At 38.1% G+C, this 21,752-nt stretch overlaps 1 protein-coding gene across 2 annotated transcripts in view; it reads right to left on the bottom strand.

Annotated features, from left to right (window-relative positions):
* Window positions 1-21,752, bottom strand: part of RNF128 (ring finger protein 128) — a gene marked incomplete at its 5' end in the record, with an annotated part of 144,850 nt that overhangs the window by 21,206 nt on the left and 101,892 nt on the right. For both annotated transcript variants that reach the window (XM_080652932.1, XM_080652933.1), the window contains one exon: window positions 2,950-3,021. In XM_080652932.1, coding sequence (XP_080509058.1) covers window positions 2,950-3,021 — 72 coding nt within the window. The remainder of the gene's footprint in view (window positions 1-2,949; window positions 3,022-21,752) is intronic.

The following is a 21,752-nucleotide window of genomic DNA, read 5'->3' as shown; positions in this document are numbered from 1 at the left end:
TATTTATCCATTCACCAATTGAAGGACATTTGGGTTCTTTCTCATTATTGGTAATTATTAATAAAGCTGAACAATTGTGTACAAGTTTTTATGTGAACACATTTTTTTCCCTCTAGGGTAAATATTTAGTAGTGAGATTGCTGGGTTGTTTGCAAAGTGTATATTTGAATTCATAAAGAACTGCCAAACTGTTTTCCAAACTGGCTGTACATTGCATTCTTACCAGCAAATGCATGAGAGTTCCAGTTTTTCCACATCTTGGCCAGCTCTTGGTATTGTCAATTGTATTTGTTTTAGCCATTCTAATGAATGTGCTGTTATCTCATTGTGGTTTGCATTTGCATTTCCCTGATGACTAATGATGTTGAGCATCCTTTTATGTGCTTTTTTGCGATCCATATATATTCTGTGGTAACATGTCTGTTTTGCCTATTTTTCACTAGGTTGCTTGTTTTTTTACTGTTGAGTCTTGAGAGTTCTTCATAGATTCTGGATACACTCTTTATCAGATACTAGAGGCCTGGTGCATGAAATTCATGCATGGGGGCGGGGAGTCCCTCAGCCCGGCCTGCACCCTCTCCAATCTGGAACCCCTCGGGGGATGTCCGATTGCCCCTAAGTGCCTGTGCCTGCCTGCCTGATTGCCCCTAATCGCTCTCCCCTGCTGGCCTGATTGCCCCTAACTGCCTCTGCCTTGGCCCCCGCCACTGTGGCTTTGTCTGGAAGGATGTCTGGAAGGACGTCCGGTCTATCTGGTACCCTTTTATTAGTATAAATGGAGTTTGCAGATATTTTCTCCCAGTCTGTTGCTTGTCTTTTCATTCTCTTAACAGTATCTTTCAAAGAGCAAAAATTCTTAATTTTGACAGAGTTAAATTTCTCATTTTTTTTCTTTAATGGGCATATTTTTGGTAACACATCTAAGTAATCTTTGCCTAACCCAAGCTGTGAAGATATTTTTCTCTGAAGTTTTCCTCTAAAAATTTCATAGTTCTAGGTTTTATATTTAGGCCTGTGATCCATTTTGAGTTAATTTTTACAAAGGGTATAAAGTATGGATTGAGGTTCATTTTTTGCATATGGATATTCAATAATTGCATATAGAGACCCAACAATTGGCTATTTTCTTCATTGAATTGCCTTTCTACCTTTGTCAAAATCAATTAACTATATATATATATGCTGGTCTATTTCTGGACTTTCTCTTCTATTCCATTGATTTAAATAAAGATCTCTCCTTTCTCCAATACCACAATATCTTAAAAAATAATTCTGCAAATCAGGTAATGTAAGTCATCCAAATTTGTTCTTTATAAAAATTGCTTTGGTTATTATAGTTCTTTTGATTTTCCTTATAAGCCTAGAATCAACTTGCCAATTTCTATAAAAGATCCAACTAGGATTTTGATTGAAACTGCATTAAATAAATAGATTAGTTTTGGGGGGGATTGATATTTTGACAACAGTGAGTGTTCTGACCCATGCACATTTATTTAGGTCTTTCTTGATTTCTTTTTTCTTTCATGTTTTGCAGTTTTCAGCATATAGATCTTGTGCATATTTTGTAAGATTTATACCTAAGTGTTTAATGGTTTTGGTGCTATTATAAATGGTATTTTTATGTTTATCCTTTCATTTACTAGAACATGCTGAGCTATGTTATGAAAATTTATGTAACTACCCACTCTGTCCACATACCCTATACTACTTATGACCAATTGGTGTAACATTAAAAGCCACATCCACATAGCAGCATAGATCTTACTGATTGTTGAGCTTAAATTTGTGACCATAGTTGCTATCACTCTAACATTCTGACCTCACCAACCAACAAGCCACATATACACTTTTATACTGTAGCTGATTTAAAATGAAGAGCAGTAGAAGCAACATAACATGACATGGCATAGAGAAAACCCTAGAGATGATTAGTCCAATGCGCTCATTTTTCAAACTTGTGTTGTCCAATACAGTAGCCACTAAACACATGTGTCTGTTGATCCCCTGGAATGTGGCTGATTTGAACTGAAATGTGCCATAAGTATAAAATATACACTAGATGTTTAAGACTGAGTAAAATATAAATGTAAAATATTGCATTAATAATTACATATTGATTACATGTTGAAATGATTATATTTTAGATATATTATATCAGGCATTAAATTAATTTGTCTTTTTAAAACTTTTTAAATGTGGCTACTAGAAAATTTATTTATTCATTTTTAATTTTATTGAATTGGTATTTTTTATTTCAATAAGTTCTATATTTTTGATATACATTTTACACATTGATAGTAGTTTTCAACTGTTTTAATCTGAACCTAATTACTCAAGTAAAGCTATATTGAAGCATTGTATAGTTTTCTATTGTTGCTAAAACAATTTACTATTACTTTATGGTTTAAAATAAATTTATTTTCTTATTGTCTTGGAAATCATAATTTAAAAAATCAAGGTGTTGGCAGTGCTGTGCTACTTCTGAAGACTTCAGGGGTAAATCCCTTTCTTTACCTTTTCCAGATTCTAGTCTAGAGGGTGTCTGCATTCCTTAACTCATGGCCCCTTTCTTGTGTCACCCAACCTCTTGTTTCCATGTACTGTAGTCAAATCTGCCCCTTCCTCTTTCTAACAATGATACTGTGATTATATTTAGGATTCACCTGGATAATTCAGGATAATCTTCCCATCTCAAGATCCTTCCTTAATTTAATCACACCTGCAAAGTCCTTTTTGCCATATAAAGTAACATTTACAAGTTCAGGGACTAGAACCTAGATAGCTTTGGGGGTCATTATTCAGCCTATCTTCAACATTGAATAAATTTTTAAAAGTTAATAAGATTTATAAATTCCAATGAAAATACTACTTTGGAAGAACATTTAGCTTTAACAATGGCTTGCTAAGCATTGCTTTAAAACAAAAGACATTTTTAAGTCACAAGTGTACCTTGTCCCCTTGTTTCAGTGTGCGTAGTTGAAGCCTTCCAATAGCTTTTTTAGCATCTGCCTTTAATTGTCTCTGTAATAAAAAAGAATAGGTATTACAAAAACTATTAAAAATACAATGATAAAGTTAGAGAGAATTAAAATATTTATTCAGTTAAATGGATTTTAAAAGATAAAATTTTTTAAGAGATAAAGTTTAATTAATTATAATAATTGTCCTACTTATCTGATACTGGGCAGGATTTTTTAAATTACTGAAACTTTTCACTTATTATGTTTCCCTAACTTTTTAAACAGCATCTTCAGGCTATAATAGTAAAAGCTACGTGTCCCCATTCCATATGAATTCAAATGTTATGAATTTTCAAAGCAACTTTCCTATTTTCAAGCTCAGAGAATCTTAAAGTACATCTTTTCCTTTTTTTTTTTTTTTTTTTTTTTATCATTTCTCACTTGGTAGAAAGTACACAAGATTTGGATTTAAATGGACCTAGATGCAAAATCTGACTTTGTTACTTATTAAATGAATAATCCTGAACAACTCATTTAATTCTTTGGGCTTGTTTACACATCTATAAAATAAGGATATTATCAACCCTTACAGTGTTATTTGATATTAGGAAAAAAAATTACTGTTTATAATCACTACTACCTTGTAAGGAGGGTAGCTTCTGAGAGTGGTAGGCCTGTTTTTTTCTTCTACTGAGCACATACATAGATGAGTCTGGGCATGCAAAGACAAGCCCCAGGCTCACTTAAGGAATAAGTACTAAAATGTAGTACATAATTGAATCAGAAGTAAAATTGGGGTATAGGTGGAAATCTGAGAGATTGGGAAAAGATAAGAGAGTAATCAATGAGAAACTCTTCCTCTATGTGAGGTGAACTGTCCAAAGAAAAAAATCCCAGGTGGTATGATTTATTCAGTGTTAATCTGAAGTTATTTGTGATGCTGCAAAAAGATCTGTCCCTTTCATTAAAATCTACCTCATACACAAATACCTCAACTGAATATAATATATGTGTACATTGAAGAAGAGGCCAGTTGTCACACCTGGATGGATACTCTGTGGAATAGAGAGAGAGCATGTGCAGCATGGCAAGATAATAAACTATCTTCCTATTTTAAACTGAAAAATGAACAAATTTGGTAGAAAGTCAGTAAAAAGTAAGCACCTAAAACTAGAGGTCATTGTGAGAATGTAAACAGTTTCCTTATCCCTATATATGTATTTCCATCCCCAGCAGGGAGACCTACATCTGACATTTATGTTATGTGAAAATTAGAGATAATTCAAGTATCTAGCATAATATCTGGCATATAGAAGACAGTCAATAAAATTTTTATTAAATGAAAATATAAACTACTATTCAAAATAAGCATAACAGGTTCTTGTAACATGTTTATATATAACTGCAGCAAATATATGTTGGAAGGGAATAATCCATGAATGTAGGTATGTAAGGAAATTCCTTAATGCTCAAACCTACCTCCTATATAAGATATCATTTTGTGAAAGGTATTTGGATTAATGCCAAGAAGATTACTATCTAAACTATTTCTCTGCTGTCACAGGAACAGCAGAAACTTCTCAGATTGTTACCTGACCAGCAAATATAACTTAATAGAAATAATTAATAGGAAGGCCTAGTTCTCAGAAGGAAAGAGGTGCTAATCGAGGCCCCTTCATTCTCACTTTGGGACTTATGAGTTAACTCACAAGGAGAATTCTATGATGGCACTTTATTTTGAGCACAAATATTTTCCCTTCGATTTTGTTACTTATATCATCCTATATAATAAAAGGCCAGTGCCATAATGGCGTAACGACCAGAATGACTGATCAACCAGTCGCTATGAGGTGTATTGACCACCTCTCAGTCCCTCCCCCCAGCCCACAGGCTCTGATCACTGGATGGCCAATGGGGAACCATGGGGAACCAGGGTGGGTGGCGGCGGGGCGGGACTGGGGACTGGCAAGCAGGCAGAAGGAAGACCTCTTGGTCTCTCCCACTGGCCTGCAGGCTCTGATCGCTGGATGGCCAACGGGGAATCACGGGGAACTGGGGTGGGTGGCAGCAGGGCAGGACTGGAGCTTGATTGCAGGCTAGGCCTAGGGACCCCACCCATGCATGATTTTGTGCACTGGGACTCTAGTCTATATATATAAAAGCCCAGCAACCAAACAGTGGAACAACCAGAACAACCAGTCACTATGATGCACACAGTGGTGGCCAACTGCGATCTGGGCCCTGATCACCCCCCCCCAACCTCCTGTGGCCCCTTCCCCTGGCCAGCCCCGCCCCTGATTGCTCCCCCCACCCTGATCGGGGACAGGGCCACTGGCCAAACGTCCATGGGCCCTCCCCCTGGCCCCTCCCCGCAGCTGGTCAGCCCACCATAGGCCCCTATCAGGGGGGCCAGCCAGCCAACCGCCCGGGGTCCCTCCCCCTGGCCGGCTGGCCCCCCATTGGCCTTGATTACCGGCCAGGCTGAGGGACCCCACCCATGCACGAATTTGTGCACTGGGCCTCTAGTAAGTATATAATAGAGTGACAGTGAAAGGAAGTACAATTAGGAACTTTAGAACTGGAAGAACTTTTAGAGTTCACTTAGCCTGATATCAAATCTGATAGATAAGAAAACTGATGCCCAAGGAGAAGAAATGCCTTGCTTAACATCTCAGAGTTCACAGGCAGTCCTACTGAATCCCAGAATTAGGGTTCCTTCCCAACATCAAGGTAACCATCTTTTTCTTTTTTTTACTGTGGCTTGGAACAGGAAGTTGGTACTACTTCCATATATTTATAAAATTATTTTATATTTAAAAAATATCTTTATATCTGTTACCCCATTTAAGTATCACAACAACCTCCTAAGGGAGATAATATCCTCATTTTAAAGATGAGCAAATGGGAGGAAAAATGGCAGCGGAATAGACAGACGTGTTCCGAGCCTTGTCCCGGAGTAGAAAGAAAGAACAGCTGAGGGTCACACGAGGAGTGTTTCTTGGCAAGTTAAGGGACAGCTGAACTCCAGAAGAAGGTGGGGGACTGCTAGACGGGGTTCCCCTAACCTGGCAGTCCCCACTGCGGCTGGGTCCCCTCCCGGAGCTACGGCTCCGACGAGGAGTTTGCACCATCTTCAACCGGAAAGTGGAGTTTATCGGAAGCCTGAGAATCCACAACTGCAGCACCCACGGAACAGCTGCGAGCCCCAGAACAACGCTCCCCAATTGGCGCAAACACACGGATTCAGAGGAGCTCTACACTCCACCACGGAAAGGTCAGATTTTGCCTGGGATAAGGTGAGGTCTCTGGTCTTGGCAGGAGAGAGGAACGCGCGTTTTGCGGGAGCTGGAGGACCAGGGAAGTCTGTGCCTAGAAAAATCAGTGGCTGTTGGGGCTGGTGTGATCCGTAAATGTGGAAGGGGGTCCTCAGAGCTGCTAACAGAAGGGATCTCTAAAAAGCAACCCATTTTGATCTGATGTGCAGGGACACCCTAAGAATTTCAAAGGTGTGCTGGCTGCTTAGACTTGGGCGCAAACCCATTGTTCGCACACTTGGGCTTTTTCCTCTTCAAATCCTTGCTTCTGATTACTAAGCCCAATACATAGGATCACCCAGTTGGGGACACCCTAGGAGACTGCAGGGGAAAGTTGTTTTTCTGAAACCTGGGGATCGGAGCGGGGAGTGACCTTCGGAGAGCCAGCTCTGAGGCAGCCCACTCCCACAAACCGGTAGTGAGTGCCACAGGGAAAGAAGGCTCTATCACTGCCTAGAGAGGCCATATATAGACCCGGAAGTCAATCCAGAAACTCTGCCACCCAGGGGCTGAATCACAAATTGACTCTTGTGTAATCAAAAATACAGGAATACAAGAAATTAAGACACACCACCTGCTTAAAATCAGGACTGGCTTACAACACTGAAGAGCAGTGGAACGCAGGGAACTGCAATACTGTCCAGAATGAGAAATAGGCGTGCCAAACAGAACAACAGAGGAAGTGAATGACCTTCACTACTCCACATTTTATTTTTATTTTTTATTTTTTGTATTTTCATTTTTTGCATCTTTTACTCAAGAAACTAATTTTTTTTCTTTTTTCCTCACTTGATTTTACCTTTTTAATTATTACATTTTTATTTTCAATCCGTATTATTACTACTGATATTTTATCTTTTTTTTTAAAGTGTCATTTTATTTTCTCTTTGTTTTACTTTGGGATTAGTGTTCTACATTCTATTGTCATCTTTCCTTTAGCATTGTTTAACTCTATCTCAACTCTACCTTTATGCCATCACTCTCTTCCTAACCTTCCCCTTTTTGGTGTCCTGTTTATCTTACCCCTTTCCTGCTTTAGATTTTCCCTATTCTTTCTGTTTACCCCCTGTTAAAATTTCACCCTACTCACATATCTAATCTCCAATCCCTGCTCCAAGTCCATACACACCTCTCTCTTCGCTGTCTTAACTATCCAAAAAATTGTTTTTCTCTCTGTCCTTTTGTTGTTGTTTGCTTGAATGTTGATTATACCGAATTTTTATGCTTTTTTGTGAGATTGTTTTGCTTATTCTTTTGTTTCTTTATTTTTTGTTTGTTTTGTGCTTCTGTTTTCCCTTGCCTCACTCAATATTAGTTGGTGTTGTAGTTTGTATTAATCCCCAGGTACTTGTTGCTGGCATTTGCTGGGATTAGTGATTGTTCTATCAGAGTTTTATCACCATATATATAGTTTGTTCCCCTTTCTCTCTTAGTCTGTTCCTTGTCTCTCTTCTTTTTGTTTTCCTATTCCCAATTTCATTTTGACACTCCTTTTTTTTCATTTCTTTCTTTTTCCTCTTCTTCTTTCTCTCCTATCCCCTAATTTGCCTTTCTCTGGTGGTCACCTTTATTGGAGGTTATTAATATCGTGAATACATTTCTGTTCAGTGCCTTGTGTGTTGTACCTGGTAGTGCTGTATTTTGTGCCTTTAAATCAACGCAGGAGAGAGAGAACTACATAACTAGACATCCAGAGAAGAGAGACCACGGGGATACAAAGAAACAGCCCGCTTATGAAAGAAAAGCAGGCATCACCAGAAAAGGAAGTAAATGAAATGGAGACAAGCAACCTTCCAGAGAAAGAATTCAGAGAAATGGTCATAAGGCGGCTGAAAAGAATGGAAGACAAATTCGACAATATGAGCAAGAACCAAGAGGAAATGAAGAAGAACCAAGAAGAAATGAAAAATGACATCGCTGCTGTAAAGAACTCAATAGAAAGCATCAGGAGTAGACTACAAGAAGCAGAGGACCACATCAGTGAGTTGGAAGACAAGATGGAAAAAAATACCCAAGTAGAGCAACTTCTAGAAAAAAAATTAAAAGGCAGGAGGAGAGCCTAAGCGAACTTTGGGACAACACGAAAGAAAACAACATCCGCATAACAGGGGTTCCAGAAGGAAAAGAAGCCGAGCAAGGAATAGAAAACCTGTTTGAAGAAATAATGACAGAAAACTTCTTTGATATAGGGAAGAAAAAACCCACACAAATCCAAGAAGCTCACAGAGTCCCAAGCAAAATGAACCCCAAAAGACCGACGACAAAGCACATTATAATTAAATTGGCAAACACCAACAACAAAGTAAGAATCTTAAAAGCGGCAAGAAAGAGACAGAAAGTTACCTACAAAGGAACCCCCATCAAACTAGCAACTGATTTCTCAACAGAAACTCATCAGGCCAGAAAGGAATGGAATGAAATATACAAAGACATGCAAAGGAAGGGACTGAACCTAAGAATACTGTACCCAGCAAGGCTATCAATCAAAATTGAAGGTGAAATCAGGAGCTTCACAGACAAAAAAGGACTAAGGGAATTTATTACCACCAAACCAGCAATGCAAGAAATGCTAAAGGGTCTGTTGTAAAAAAAAAGAAATAGGAAGCGAAGAAGAAACACAGGGGTAAAGAATAAAAATGGCAACAAATAAGTACCTATCAATAATAACTTTAAATGTAAATGGACAGGGAGAAAAATGGCGGCGGAATAGACAGACGTATTCCGAGCCTTGTCCCGGAGCAGAAAGAAAGAACAGCTGAGGATCGCACTAGGAGTGTTTGTTGGCAAGTTGGGGGACAGCTGAACTCCAGAAGAAGGTGGGAGACTGCTAGATGGGGTTCCCCTGACCTGGCAGCTCCCACTGCGGCTGGGTCCCCTCCCGGAGCTGCGGGCTTGGACGCGGAGTCTGCGCCATCTGGAACCGGAAAGTGGAGCTTATCGGAAGCCTGAGAATCCACAACTGCGGCACCCACGGAACAGCTGCGAGCCCCAGAACAACGCTCCCCAATTGGCGCAAACACACGGGTTCAGAGGAGCTCTACACTCCACCATGGAAAGGTCAGATTTCGCCTAGGATAAGGTGAGGTCTCTGGTCCCAGCGCGAGAGAGGAACGCGCGTTTTGCGGGAGCTGGAGGACCAGGGAAGTCTGTGCCTAGAAAAATCGGTGGCTGCTAGGGCTGGCGTGATCTGTGAATGTGGAAGGGGGTCCTCAGAGCTGCTAACAGAAGGGCTCTCTAAAAAGCAACCCATTTTGATCTGAAGTGCAGGGACACCCTAAGAATTTCAGGGGTGTGCTAGACTTACGCGCAGCCACGGAGTGCGCACACTTGGGCTTTTTCCTCTTGAAATTCTTGCTTCTGATTACTAAGCCCAATTCATAGGTTCACCCAGTTGGGGACACCCTGGGAGACTGCAGGGGAAAGTTGTTTTTCTGGAACCTGGGGATCGGAGCGGGGAGTGACCATCGGAGAGCCAGCTCTGAGGCAGCCCACTCCCACAAACGGGGGAAAGAAGGCTCTAACACTCCCTAGAGAGGCCATAGATAAACCCGGAAGTCAATCCAGAAACACTGCCACCCAGGGGCTGAATCACAAATTGACTCTTGTGTAATCAAAAATAAAGGAATACGAATTAAGACACACCGCCTGCTTAAAATCAGGACTGGTTTACATCACTGAAGAGCAGTGGAACGCAGGGAACTGCAATACTGTCCGGACTGAGAAACAGGCGTGCCAAACAGAACAACAGAGGAAGTGAATGACCTTCACTACTCCACATTTTATTTTTATTTTTTATTTTTTTATTTTCATTTTTTGCATCTTTTACTCAAGAAACTAATTTTTTTTCTCACTTGATTTTACCTTTTTAATTATTACATTTTTATTTTCAATCCGTATTATTACTACTGCTATTTTATCTTTTTTTTTTCTTTTTTTAAGTGTCATTTTATTTTCTCTTCATTTTGTTTTGGGATTAATGTTCTACATTCTATTTTTATCTTTCCTTTAGCATCATTTTACTCTATCTCAAATCTACCTTTATGCCATCACTCTCTTCCTCACTTTTCCCTTTTCAGTGTCCTGTTTATCTTACCCCTTTCCTGCTTTAGATTTTCCCTATTCTTTCTGTTTACCCCCTTTAAAAATTTCACCCTACTTATATATCTAATCTCCAATCCCCTGCTCCAAGTCCATACACACCTCTCTCTTCGCTGTCTTAACTATCCAAAAAATTGTTTTTCTCTCTGTCCTTTTGTTGTTGTTCATTTGAATGTAGATTATATCGAATTTTTATGCTTTTTTGTGAGATTGTTTTGCTTATTCTTCTTTTGTTTATTTTTTTGTTTGTTTAGTGCTTCTGTTTTCCCTTGCCTCACTCAATATTAGTTGGTGTTGTAGTTTGTATTAATCCCCAGGTACTTGTTGCTGGCATTTGCTGGGATAAGTGATTGTTCTATTGGAGTTTTATCCCCAATATATATAGTCTGTTTCCCTTTCTCTCTTAGTCTCTTTCTTGTCTCTCTTACTTTTTTTTCTTCTTTTTTTTCCTTTTCCCAATTTCATTTTGACACCCCCTTTTTTTTTCTTCTTCTTTCTTTCTTTTTCCTCTTCTTCTTTCTCTACTATCCCCTAATTTGCCTTTCTCTGGTGGTCACCTTTATTGGAGGTTATTAATATCGTGAATAAATTTCTGTTCAGTGCCTTGTGTGTTGTACCTGGTAGTGCTGTATTTTGTGCCTTTAAATCGACGCAGGAGAGAGAGAACTATATAACCAGACACCCAGAGAAGAGAGACCATGGGGAGACAAAGACACAGCCCGCATATGAAAGAAAAGCAGGCATCACCAGAAAAGGAAGTAAACGAAATGGAAGCAAGCAACCTTCCAGAAAAAGAATTCAGAGAAATGGTCATAAGGTGGCTGAAAAGAATGGAAGACAAATTCGACAATATGAGCAAGAACCAAGAGGAAATGAAGAAGAACCAAGAAGAAATGAAAAATGACATCGCTGCTGTAAAGAACTCAATAGAAAGCATCAAGAGTAGACTAGAAGAAGCAGAGGACCGCATCAGTGAGCTAGAAGACAAGATGGAAAAAAATACCCAAGTAGAGCAACTTCTAGAAAAAAAAATTAAAAGGCAGGAGGAGAGCCTAAGGGAACTTTGGGACAACACGAAACAAAACAACATCCGCATAATAGGGGTTCCAGAAGGAAAGGAAGCTGAGCAAGGAATAGAAAACCTGTTTGAAGAAATAATGACAGAAAATTTCCCTGATATAGAGAAGAAAAAACCCACACAAATCCAAGAAGCTCACAGAGTCCCAAGCAAAATGAACCCCAAAAGACCGACGCCAAGGCACATTATAATTAAATTGGCAAACACCAACGACAAAGTAAGAATCTTAAAAGCAGCCAGAGAGAGACAGAAAGTTACATACAAAGGAACCCCCATCAGACTAGCAACTGATTTCTCAACAGAAACTCATCAGGCCAGAAGGGAATGGAATGAAATATACAAAGTCATGCAAAGGAAGGGTCTGAATCCAAGAATACTGTACCCAGCAAGGCTGTCAATCAAAATTGAAGGTGAAATCAGGAGCTTCACAGACAAAAAAGGACTAAGGGAATTTATTACCACCAAACCAGCAATGCAAGAAATGCTAAAGGGTCTGCTGTAAAAAAAAAAAAAAAATAGGAAGCGAAGAAGGAACACAGGTGTAAAGAATAGGAATGGCGACAAATAAGTACCTATCAATAATAACTTTAAATGTAAACGGATTAAATGCCCCAATCAAAAGACATAGTGTAATGGATTGGATAAGAAAACACGACCCATATATCTGCTGTCTACAAGAAACCCACCTCAGAAAAAAAGACGCACACAGACTGAGGGTGAAGGGATGGAAAAAGGTTTTCCAGGCAAATGGAACTGAAAAAAAAAGCTGGGGTATCAATACTTATATCTGACAAATTAGATCTCAAAGTAAAGGACATAACAAGAGATAAGGAAGACCACTTCATAATACTAAAGGGAGCAATCCAACAAGAAGAAATAACTCTGGTAAACATATATGCACCCAATACAGGAGCACCCAAATACATAAAAACACTCCTGGAGGATATCAAAAGATAGATTGACAGCAATACAATCATAGTAGGAGACTTTAATACCCCACTATCACCATTGGACAAATCCTCTAAACAAAACATCAGCAAAGAAACATCAATCCTAAATGACTCACTAGACCAGATGGAATTAATTGACATCTTCAGAACATTTCACCCCAAAGCCACAGAATATACATTCTTCTCAAGTCCACATGGGTCATTTTCAAAGATAGACCATATGTTGGGACATAGGCAAAGTCTCTTCAAATTCAAGAAGATAGAAATCATATCAAGCATCTTCTCAGACCACAGTGGCATAAAACTGGAAATCAACTACAATAAAAACAACCCAAAGAAATCAAACACATGGAGACTAAACAGCATGCTATTAAACCATGACTGGGTTACCAGAGAGATCAAAGAAGAAATAAAAAACATCATGACAACAAATGACAATGAAAACACTACAATCCAAAATCTATGGGACACAGCGAAAGCAGTCTTGAGAGGGAAGTTCATAGCTCTACAAGCCTACTGCAAAAAACAAGAAACAGGGGTAATAAATTACCTAACCCAACAACTCAAAGAGTTAGAAAAAGAGCAACAAGAAAAGCCCAGTGTAAGCAGAAGGAAGGAAATAATAAAGATCAGAGCACAGATAAACGACATAGAGACCAAAGAAACAATACAAAAGATCAACAAAACCAAGAGCTGGTTCTTTGAAAGGATAAACAAGATTGATGAATCTCTACCCAGGCTCACCAAGAAGTAAAGAGAGACGACCCAAATAAACAAAATCAGAAATGAAAGAGGTGAAATAACAACAGATCCTGCCGAAATACACAGGGTTGTTAAAAAATACTACGAACAACTCTATTCCAACAAACTGGACAACCTGGAGGAAATGGACATATTCCTAGAAAAATATAATGTTCCAAAACTCAATCAGGAAGAATCTAAACAGCTCAATATGCCAGTAACTATGGAAGAAATTGAAGCAGTCATCAAAGAGCTTCCGGCAAACAAAAGCCCGGGGCCAGACGGCTTCACAGGAGAGTTTTACCAAACATTCAAGGAAGAACTAAAACCTATCCTCCTCAGACTATTCCAAAAAATTCAAGAGGAAGGAACACTTCCAAGCTCCTTCTATGAAGCCAGAATCACCCTTATACCAAAACCAGATAAAGACAACACAATGAAAGAGAATTACAGGCCAATATCCCTCATGAATGTAGATGCCAAAATCCTCAACAAAATTCTAGCAAATCGGATCCAGCAGTACATCAGAAAGATCATACACCATGACCAAGTAGGGTTTATCCCAGGAATGCAAGGATGGTACAATATCCGAAAATCAATAAATGTGATACATCACATAAACAAATTGAAAGATAAAAATCACATAGTCATATCAATTGATGCAGAAAAAGCATTTGACAAAATCCAACACCCTTTCTTGATAAAAACTCTCAAAAAGGTGGGAATAGAAGGATCATACCTCAACATAATAAAAGCTATATATGATAAACCCACAGCTAACATCATACTCAATGGGCAAAAACTAAAACCATTTCCCCTAAGAACAGGAACAAGACAGGGATGCCCATTCTCACCACTCCTGTTTGACATAGTACTGGAAGTATTAGCCATTGCAATTAGACAAGAAGAAGAAATAAAAGGCATCCAAATTGGAAAAGAAGAAGTAAAGCTGTCCTTATTTGCAGATGACATGATATTGTACATAAAAAACCCGAAAGACTCTATCAAAAAACTAACAGACTTAATAAATGAATTCGGCAAGGTAGCAGGATACAAAATTAACGCCAAGAAATCTATGGCATTTCTATACACCAACAGTGAACTTACAGAAAGAGAGACTAAAAAAGCAATCCCATTTTCCATCGCACCAAAAAAATTAAGATACTTAGGAATAAACCTAACCAAGGAGGTAAAAGACCTATACGCGGAAAACTACAGGACACTGAAAAAAGAGATAGAGGAAGATGTAAACAGATGGAAGAACATACCATGTTCATGGATTGGTAGAATCAACATCATCAAAATGTCCATACTACCCAAAGCAATCTATAGATTCAATGCACTCCCCATTAAAATACCAACAGCATATTTCACAGACCTAGAAAGAACTCTCCAAAAATTCATCTGGAATAAAAAAAGACCCCGAATAGCCACAGCAATCCTGAGAAAGAAGAATAAAGTAGGAGGGATCTCAATACCAGATTTCAAGCTGTATTACAAAGCCACTGTTCTCAAAACAGCCTGGTACTGGCACAAGAACAGACATATAGATCAATGGAATAGAATAGAGAATCCAGATATCGACCCAAACCAATATGCGCAATTAATATTTGACAAAGGAGGCATGAGCATACAATGGAGTCAAGACAGTCTCTTCAATAAATGGTGTTGGGAAAATTGGACAGATACATGTAAAAAAATGAAACTAGATCACCAACTTACACCATACACAAAAATAAACTCAAAATGGATACAGGACTTAAATATAAGACGGGAAACCATAAAAATACTAGAGGAATCCTCAGGCAGCAAAATCTCAGACATATGCCAAAAGAACTTTTTCAGTGATACTGCCCCTAGGGCAATGGAAGCCAAAGAGAAAATAAACAAATGGGACTACATCAAAATAAAAAGCTTTTGCACAGCAAAAGAAACCATCAACAAAACAACAAGAAACCCCACTGTATGGGAGAACATATTTGCAAATGGTATCACTGATAAAGGTTTAATTTCCAACATCTACAGGCAGCTTATACAACTTAATAAAAGGAAGATAAATGATCCAATAAAAAAATGGGCAACGGACCTAAATAGAATCTTTTCGAAAGAAGACAGAAGGAAGACCAAGAGACACATGAAAACATGCTCAAAGTCACTAATTATCCGAGAGATGCAAATCAAAACGACAATGCGATACCATCTCACACCTGTCAGAATGGCTATCATCAACAAATCAACAAACGACAAGTGTTGGCGAGGATGCGGAGAAAAAGGAACCCTTGTGCACTGCTGGTGGGAATGCAGACTGGTGCAGCCACTGTGGAGAACAGTATGGAGTTTCCTCAAAAAACTGAAAATGGAACTCCCATTTGACCCAGTAATCCCACTCCTAGGAATATATCCTAAGAAACCAGAAACACCAATCAGAAAGGATATATGCACCCCTATGTTCATAGCAGCACAATTTACAATAGCTAAGATTTGGAAACAGCCTAGGTGCCCGTCAGCAGATGACTGGATCAGAAAACTATGGTACATCTACACAATGGAATACTATGCTGCCATAAAAAAGAAGGAATTATTTCCATTTGTAGACACCTGGATGGAATTAGAGAACATTATGCTAAGTGAAATAAGCCAGTCAATGAAAGAAAAATACCACATGATCTCACTCATTTAGGGATAATGAAAAACATTATAAACTGATGAACCAAAAGATAGTTACAGAGGCAGTAAAGCATCAAACAGAGTGTCTAATTACAGCGGTAAGGTTAGGGAGAGGTGGGGGAAATAAGAGATCAACTGAAGGACTTGTATGCATGCATATAAGAGTAACCAACGGATGCAAAACATTGGGGGGTGAGGGCAGGTATGGGAGTGGGGTGGGGGGGGCAATGGTAAGATATGTACACATATAATACCTTAATAAAAATTTGAAAAAAAAATGTAAATGGATTAAATGCCCCAATCAAAAGACATAGGGTAACGGATTGGATAAGAAAACAAGACCCATATATCTGCTGTCTACAAGAAACCCACCTCAGAAAAAAAGACGCACACAGACTGAGGGTGAAGGGATGGAAAAAGGTTTTCCAGGCAAATGGAACTGAAAAAAAAAGCTGGGGTATCAATACTTATATCTGACAAATTAGATCTCAAAGTAAAGGACATAACAAGAGATAAGGAAGACCACTTCATAATACTAAAGGGAGCAATCCAACAAGAAGAAATAACTCTGGTAAACATATATGCACCCAATACAGGAGCACCCAAATACATAAAAACACTCCTGGAGGATATCAAAAGATAGATTGACAGCAATACAATCATAGTAGGAGACTTTAATACCCCACTATCACCATTGGACAAATCCTCTAAACAAAAACTCAGCAAAGAAACATCAATCCTAAATGACTCACTAGACCAGATGGAATTAATTGACATCTTCAGAACATTTCACCCCAAAGCCACAGAATATACATTCTTCTCAAGTCCACATGGGTCATTTTCAAAGATAGACCATATGTTGGGACATAGGCAAAGTCTCTTCAAATTCAAGAAGATAGAAATCATAACAAGCATCTTCTCAGACCACAGTGGCATAAAACTGGAAATCAACTACAATAAAAGCAACCCAAAGAAATCAAACACATGGAGACAAAACAGCATGCTATTAAACAATGACTGGGATACCAGAGAGATCAAGGAAGAAATAAAAAACATCATGGCAACAAATGATAATGAAAACACTACAACCCAAAATCTATGGGACACAGCGAAAGCAGTCTTGAGAGGGAAGTTCATAGCTCTACAAGCCTACTGCAAAAAACAAGAAACAATGATAATAAATTACGTAACCCAACAACTCAAAGAGTTGGAAAGAGAGCAACAAGAAAAGCCCAGTGTAAGCAGAAGGAAGGATATAATAAAGATCAGAGCGGAGATAAACGACATAGAGACCAAAGAAACAATACAAAAGATCAACAAAACCAAGAGCTGGTTCTTTGAAAGGATAAACAAGATTGATGAATCTCTACCCAGGCTCACCAAGAAGTAAAGAGAGACGACCCAAATAAACAAAATCAGAAATGAAAGAGGTGAAATAACAACAGATCCTGCCGAAATACACAGGGTTGTTAAAAAATACTACGAACAACTCTATTCCAACAAACTGGACAACTTGGAGGAAATGGGGACATATTGGTAGAAAAATATAACCTTCCAAAACTCAATCATGAAGAATCTAAACAGGTAAATATGCCAGTAACTATGGAAGAAATTGAAGCAGTCATCAAAAAGCTTCCAGCAAACAAGAGCCCTGGGCCAGACGGCTTTTCAGGGGAGTTTTACCAAACATTCAAGGAAGAACTAAAACCTATCCTCCTCAGAGTATTCCAGAAAATTCAAGAGGAAGGAACACTTCCAAGCTCGTTCTATGAAGCCAGCATCACCCTAATACCAAAACCAGATAAAGACAACACAATGAAGGAGAATTACAGGCCAATATTCCTCATGAACGTAGATGCTAAAATCCTCAACAAAATTTCAGCAAATCTGATCCAGCAATACATCAGAAAGATCATACACCATGACCAAGTAGGGTTTATCCCAGGAATGCAAGGATGGTACAATATCCGCAAATCAATAAATATGATACATCACATAAACAAATTGAGAGATAAAAATCACATAGTCATATCAATTGATGCAGAAAAAGCATTTGACAAAATCCAACAACCTTTCTTGATAAAAACTCTCAACAAGGTGGGAATAGAAGGATCATACCTCAACATAATAAAAGCTATACATGATAAACCCACAGCTAACATCATACTCAATGGGCAAAAACTAAAACCATTTCCCCTAAGAACAGGAACAAGACAGGGATGCCCACTCTCACCACTCCTGTTTGACATAGTACTGGAAGTATTAGCCATTGCAATTAGACAAGAAGAAGAAATAAAAGGCATCCAAATTGGAAAAGAAGAAATAAAGCTGTCCTTATTTGCAGATGACATGATATTGTACATAAAAAACCTGAAAGACTCCATCAAAAAACTAACAGACTTAATAAATGGATTCGGCAATGTAGCAGGATACAAAATTAACGCCAAGAAATCTATGGCATTTCTATACAACAATAGTGAACTTACAGAAAGAGAGACTAAAAAAAGCAATCCCATTTACCATCGCACCTAAAAAATTAAGATACCTAGGAATAAACCTAACCAAGGAGGTAAAAGACCTATACGCGGAAAACTACAGGACACTGAAAAAAGAGATAGAGGAAGATGTAAACAGATGGAAGAACATACCATGTTCATGGATTGGTAGAATCAACATCATTAAAATGTCCATACTACCCAAAGCAATCTATAGATTCAATGCACTCCCCATTAAAATACCAACGGCATATTTCACAGACCTAGAAAGAACTCTCCAAAAATTCATCTGGAATAAAAAAAGACCCCGAATAGCCACAGCAATCCTGAGAAAGAAGAATAAAGTAGGAGGGATCTCAATACCAGATTTCAAGCTGTATTACAAAGCCACTGTCCTCAAAACAGCCTGGTACTGGCACAAGAACAGACATATAGATCAATGGAATAGAATAGAGAATCCAGATATCGACCTAAACTACTATGCGTAATTAATATTTGACAAAGGAGGCATGAACATACAATGGAGTCAAGACAGGCTCTTCAATAAATAGTGTTGGGAAAATTGGACAGATACTTGCAAAAAAATGAAACTAGATCACCAACTTACACCATATACAAAAATAAACTCAAAAAGGATACAGGACTTAAATATAAGACGGGAAACCATAAAAATACTAGAGGAATCCTCAGGCAGCAAAATCTCAGACATATGCCAAAAGAACTTTTTCAGTGATACTGCCCCTAGGGCAGTGGAAGCCAAAGAGAAAATAAACAAATGGGACTACATCAAAATAAAAAGCTTTTTCACAGCAAAAGAAACCATCAATAAAACAACAAGAAACCCCACTGTATGGGAGAACATATTTGCAAATGTTATCACTGATAAAGGTTTAATCTCCGACATGTACAGGCAGCTCATACAACTTAATAAAAGGAAGATAAATGATCCAATAAAAAAATGGGCAACAGACCTAAATAGAATCTTTTCGAAAGAAGACAGAAGGAAGGCCAAGAGACACATGAAAACATGCTCAAAGTCACTAATTATGCGAGAGATGCAAATCAAAACGACAATGCGGTACCATCTCACACTTGTCAGAATGGCTATCATCAACAAATCAACAAATGACAAGTGTTGGCGAGGATTCGGAGAAAAAGGAACCCTCGTGCACTGCTGGTGGGAATGCAGACTGGTGCAGCTACTGTGGAGAACAGTATGGAGTTTCCTCAAAAAACTGAAAATGGAACTCCCATTTGACCCAGTAATCCCACTCCTAGGAATATATCCTAAGAAAGTAGAAACACCAATCAGAAAGGATATATGCACCCCTATGTTCATAGCAGCACAATTTACAATAGCTAAGATTTGGAAACAGCCTAAGTGCCCGTCAGCAGATGACTGGATCAGAAAACTATGGTACATCTACACAATGGAATACTATGCTGCCATAAAAAAGAAGGAATTATTACCATTTGTAGGCACCTAGATGGAATTAGAGAACATTATGCTAAGTGAAATAAGCCAGTCAATGAAAGAAAAATACCACATGATCTCACTCATTTGGGGATAATGAAAACATTATAAACTGATGAACCAAAAGATAGATACAGAGGCAGTAAAGCATCAAACAGACTGTCAAATTACAGCGGGAAGGTTAGGGAGAGGTGGGGGAAATAAGAGATCAACTGAAGGACTTATATGCATGCATATAAGAGTAACGAACGGATGCAAAACATTGGGTGGTGAGGGCATGTATGGGAGTGGTGTGGGTGGGGCAATGGTAAGATATGTACACATATAATACCTTAATAAAAAATATTAAAAAAAAGATGAGCAAATGAAAGCTTGGACAAGTAAAAAATAAAAACAAAGACAAAATAAAACAAAAACTCGTCCAAAAGGGCATGCCACCTCTAAATGATAAAGCTGTTACTGGAACTCTTCATATTCTAAGATTTCATTACAATACACCTATCCATGACTCAGCTACCTTTTGGAAGTTTTTCCAAATCCTGGATTCTACGGTCTTTCAAATTGTTGCCAGTCCTTAAAGTGAACAAGCAGTATGCCAACAGGACCCTGACCTTGGCCTAGACTTTCAAAAGTAACTACTTTTTTTGTATATAGATCACAAGCTATTTAGATACCAAGATTAGAAAAATGCAAATGATAAGTAAAAGAGCCAAGAACAGGAAATGGGAAAAGGAAAACATGTAGTTAAGTCTTTGACAATCATTTTACACTTTGTTGTTATAGCACTTCTGAATTAGGCTTAAGCAACAAACTCTAGGACACAATTAGAGAGATGAACTCACAAGGATACAAATTGGGGATACAAAAATACAGAGCAAAACCCAAGATACCAGAAGATTTTAAGCAGCGGACTTGATTATGAAGAATGTATAAAATATTTGTAGCACAGTAGAAACCAATGTTTAACAAAGCAGCCCTGGAATTAAAAATGTCATTTAAAAGGAAGTTTGATTATTTCTAGTAACTCCTCCTGAGCTTTTGTAAAAAAAAAACAACAAAAGTCATTTTCTTTAAATATGGATGTGAGCCATGTGATTTTGGTAAGAAGCACAAACTATATTTTTGGAACTTGGATAAAATTCACTTGCAAAACTGCAATTAGTACTCAAAATATTTCACTGTCAACACTGACAGCAAAAGATTCCAAGATGCATTCATTCCTATAAAATCTAAAATATAAGAAGAACATTAAGACCAAGTAGTTTAAAAAAAAAAAAAAAAAAAAAAAAGACCAAGTAGTTTATATTACATACATATGCTTGGATAATATTATTTAAGTCAAACTTCTGGGTGCTCAAATATGTTTCAACATTTTAAGACAATATGCCCCAAAGCAAAATGTAATTTACCTATTATTCCTTAAAAATAACTTCAAGATTATCTATTTTCTTAGACAACTTACATTAGACACTTTTTCAATGTCTCTCCACCATATCAGAATTCTCTTCTATCCTATAAATTCCAATAGGACATTTTTTCTACCTCTTACCATATTCTGTAATTGTACTATTTGTGTATTTTTCTCCCGCTACATTGCTAGGACTGGGTGTTTATCATGAAAAAAAAAAATCCCATAGTGCTTAGTCAGTGCTCAAAGATTAGCTTCTGAATTTAGAAAATTAAAACAGATTTTCATTATTTTCTCATCCAAGTCACAGTTTTACTTATTAAAAGCCTCTACTCATTAAATTTAGGAAGAGTTTAGATAACATGTATTGGGCTCCTACCATGTGTCAGGTTCAACACTAAGCTTAGTGTCATCTTGTTTAATCATTAACAATCTTATGGAATGGGTATTTTAATATCAATGTTTTATAAACAAGAAAAGGTTAAGAAGCTTGACTAAAGTCTAGGCAGCTGGTTAGCTGCAGAGCTGTGATTCAATTCAAGCCCAGGTTCCAACTGGCTTTGAAGC

This window comes from Plecotus auritus (assembly GCF_963455305.1).
Source record: "Plecotus auritus genome assembly, chromosome: X".
Lineage (NCBI taxonomy): Eukaryota > Metazoa > Chordata > Mammalia > Chiroptera > Vespertilionidae > Plecotus > Plecotus auritus.
The sequence above is the reverse complement of the archived record's forward strand: the minus strand, read 5'-3'. Positions and strand labels throughout refer to the sequence as shown.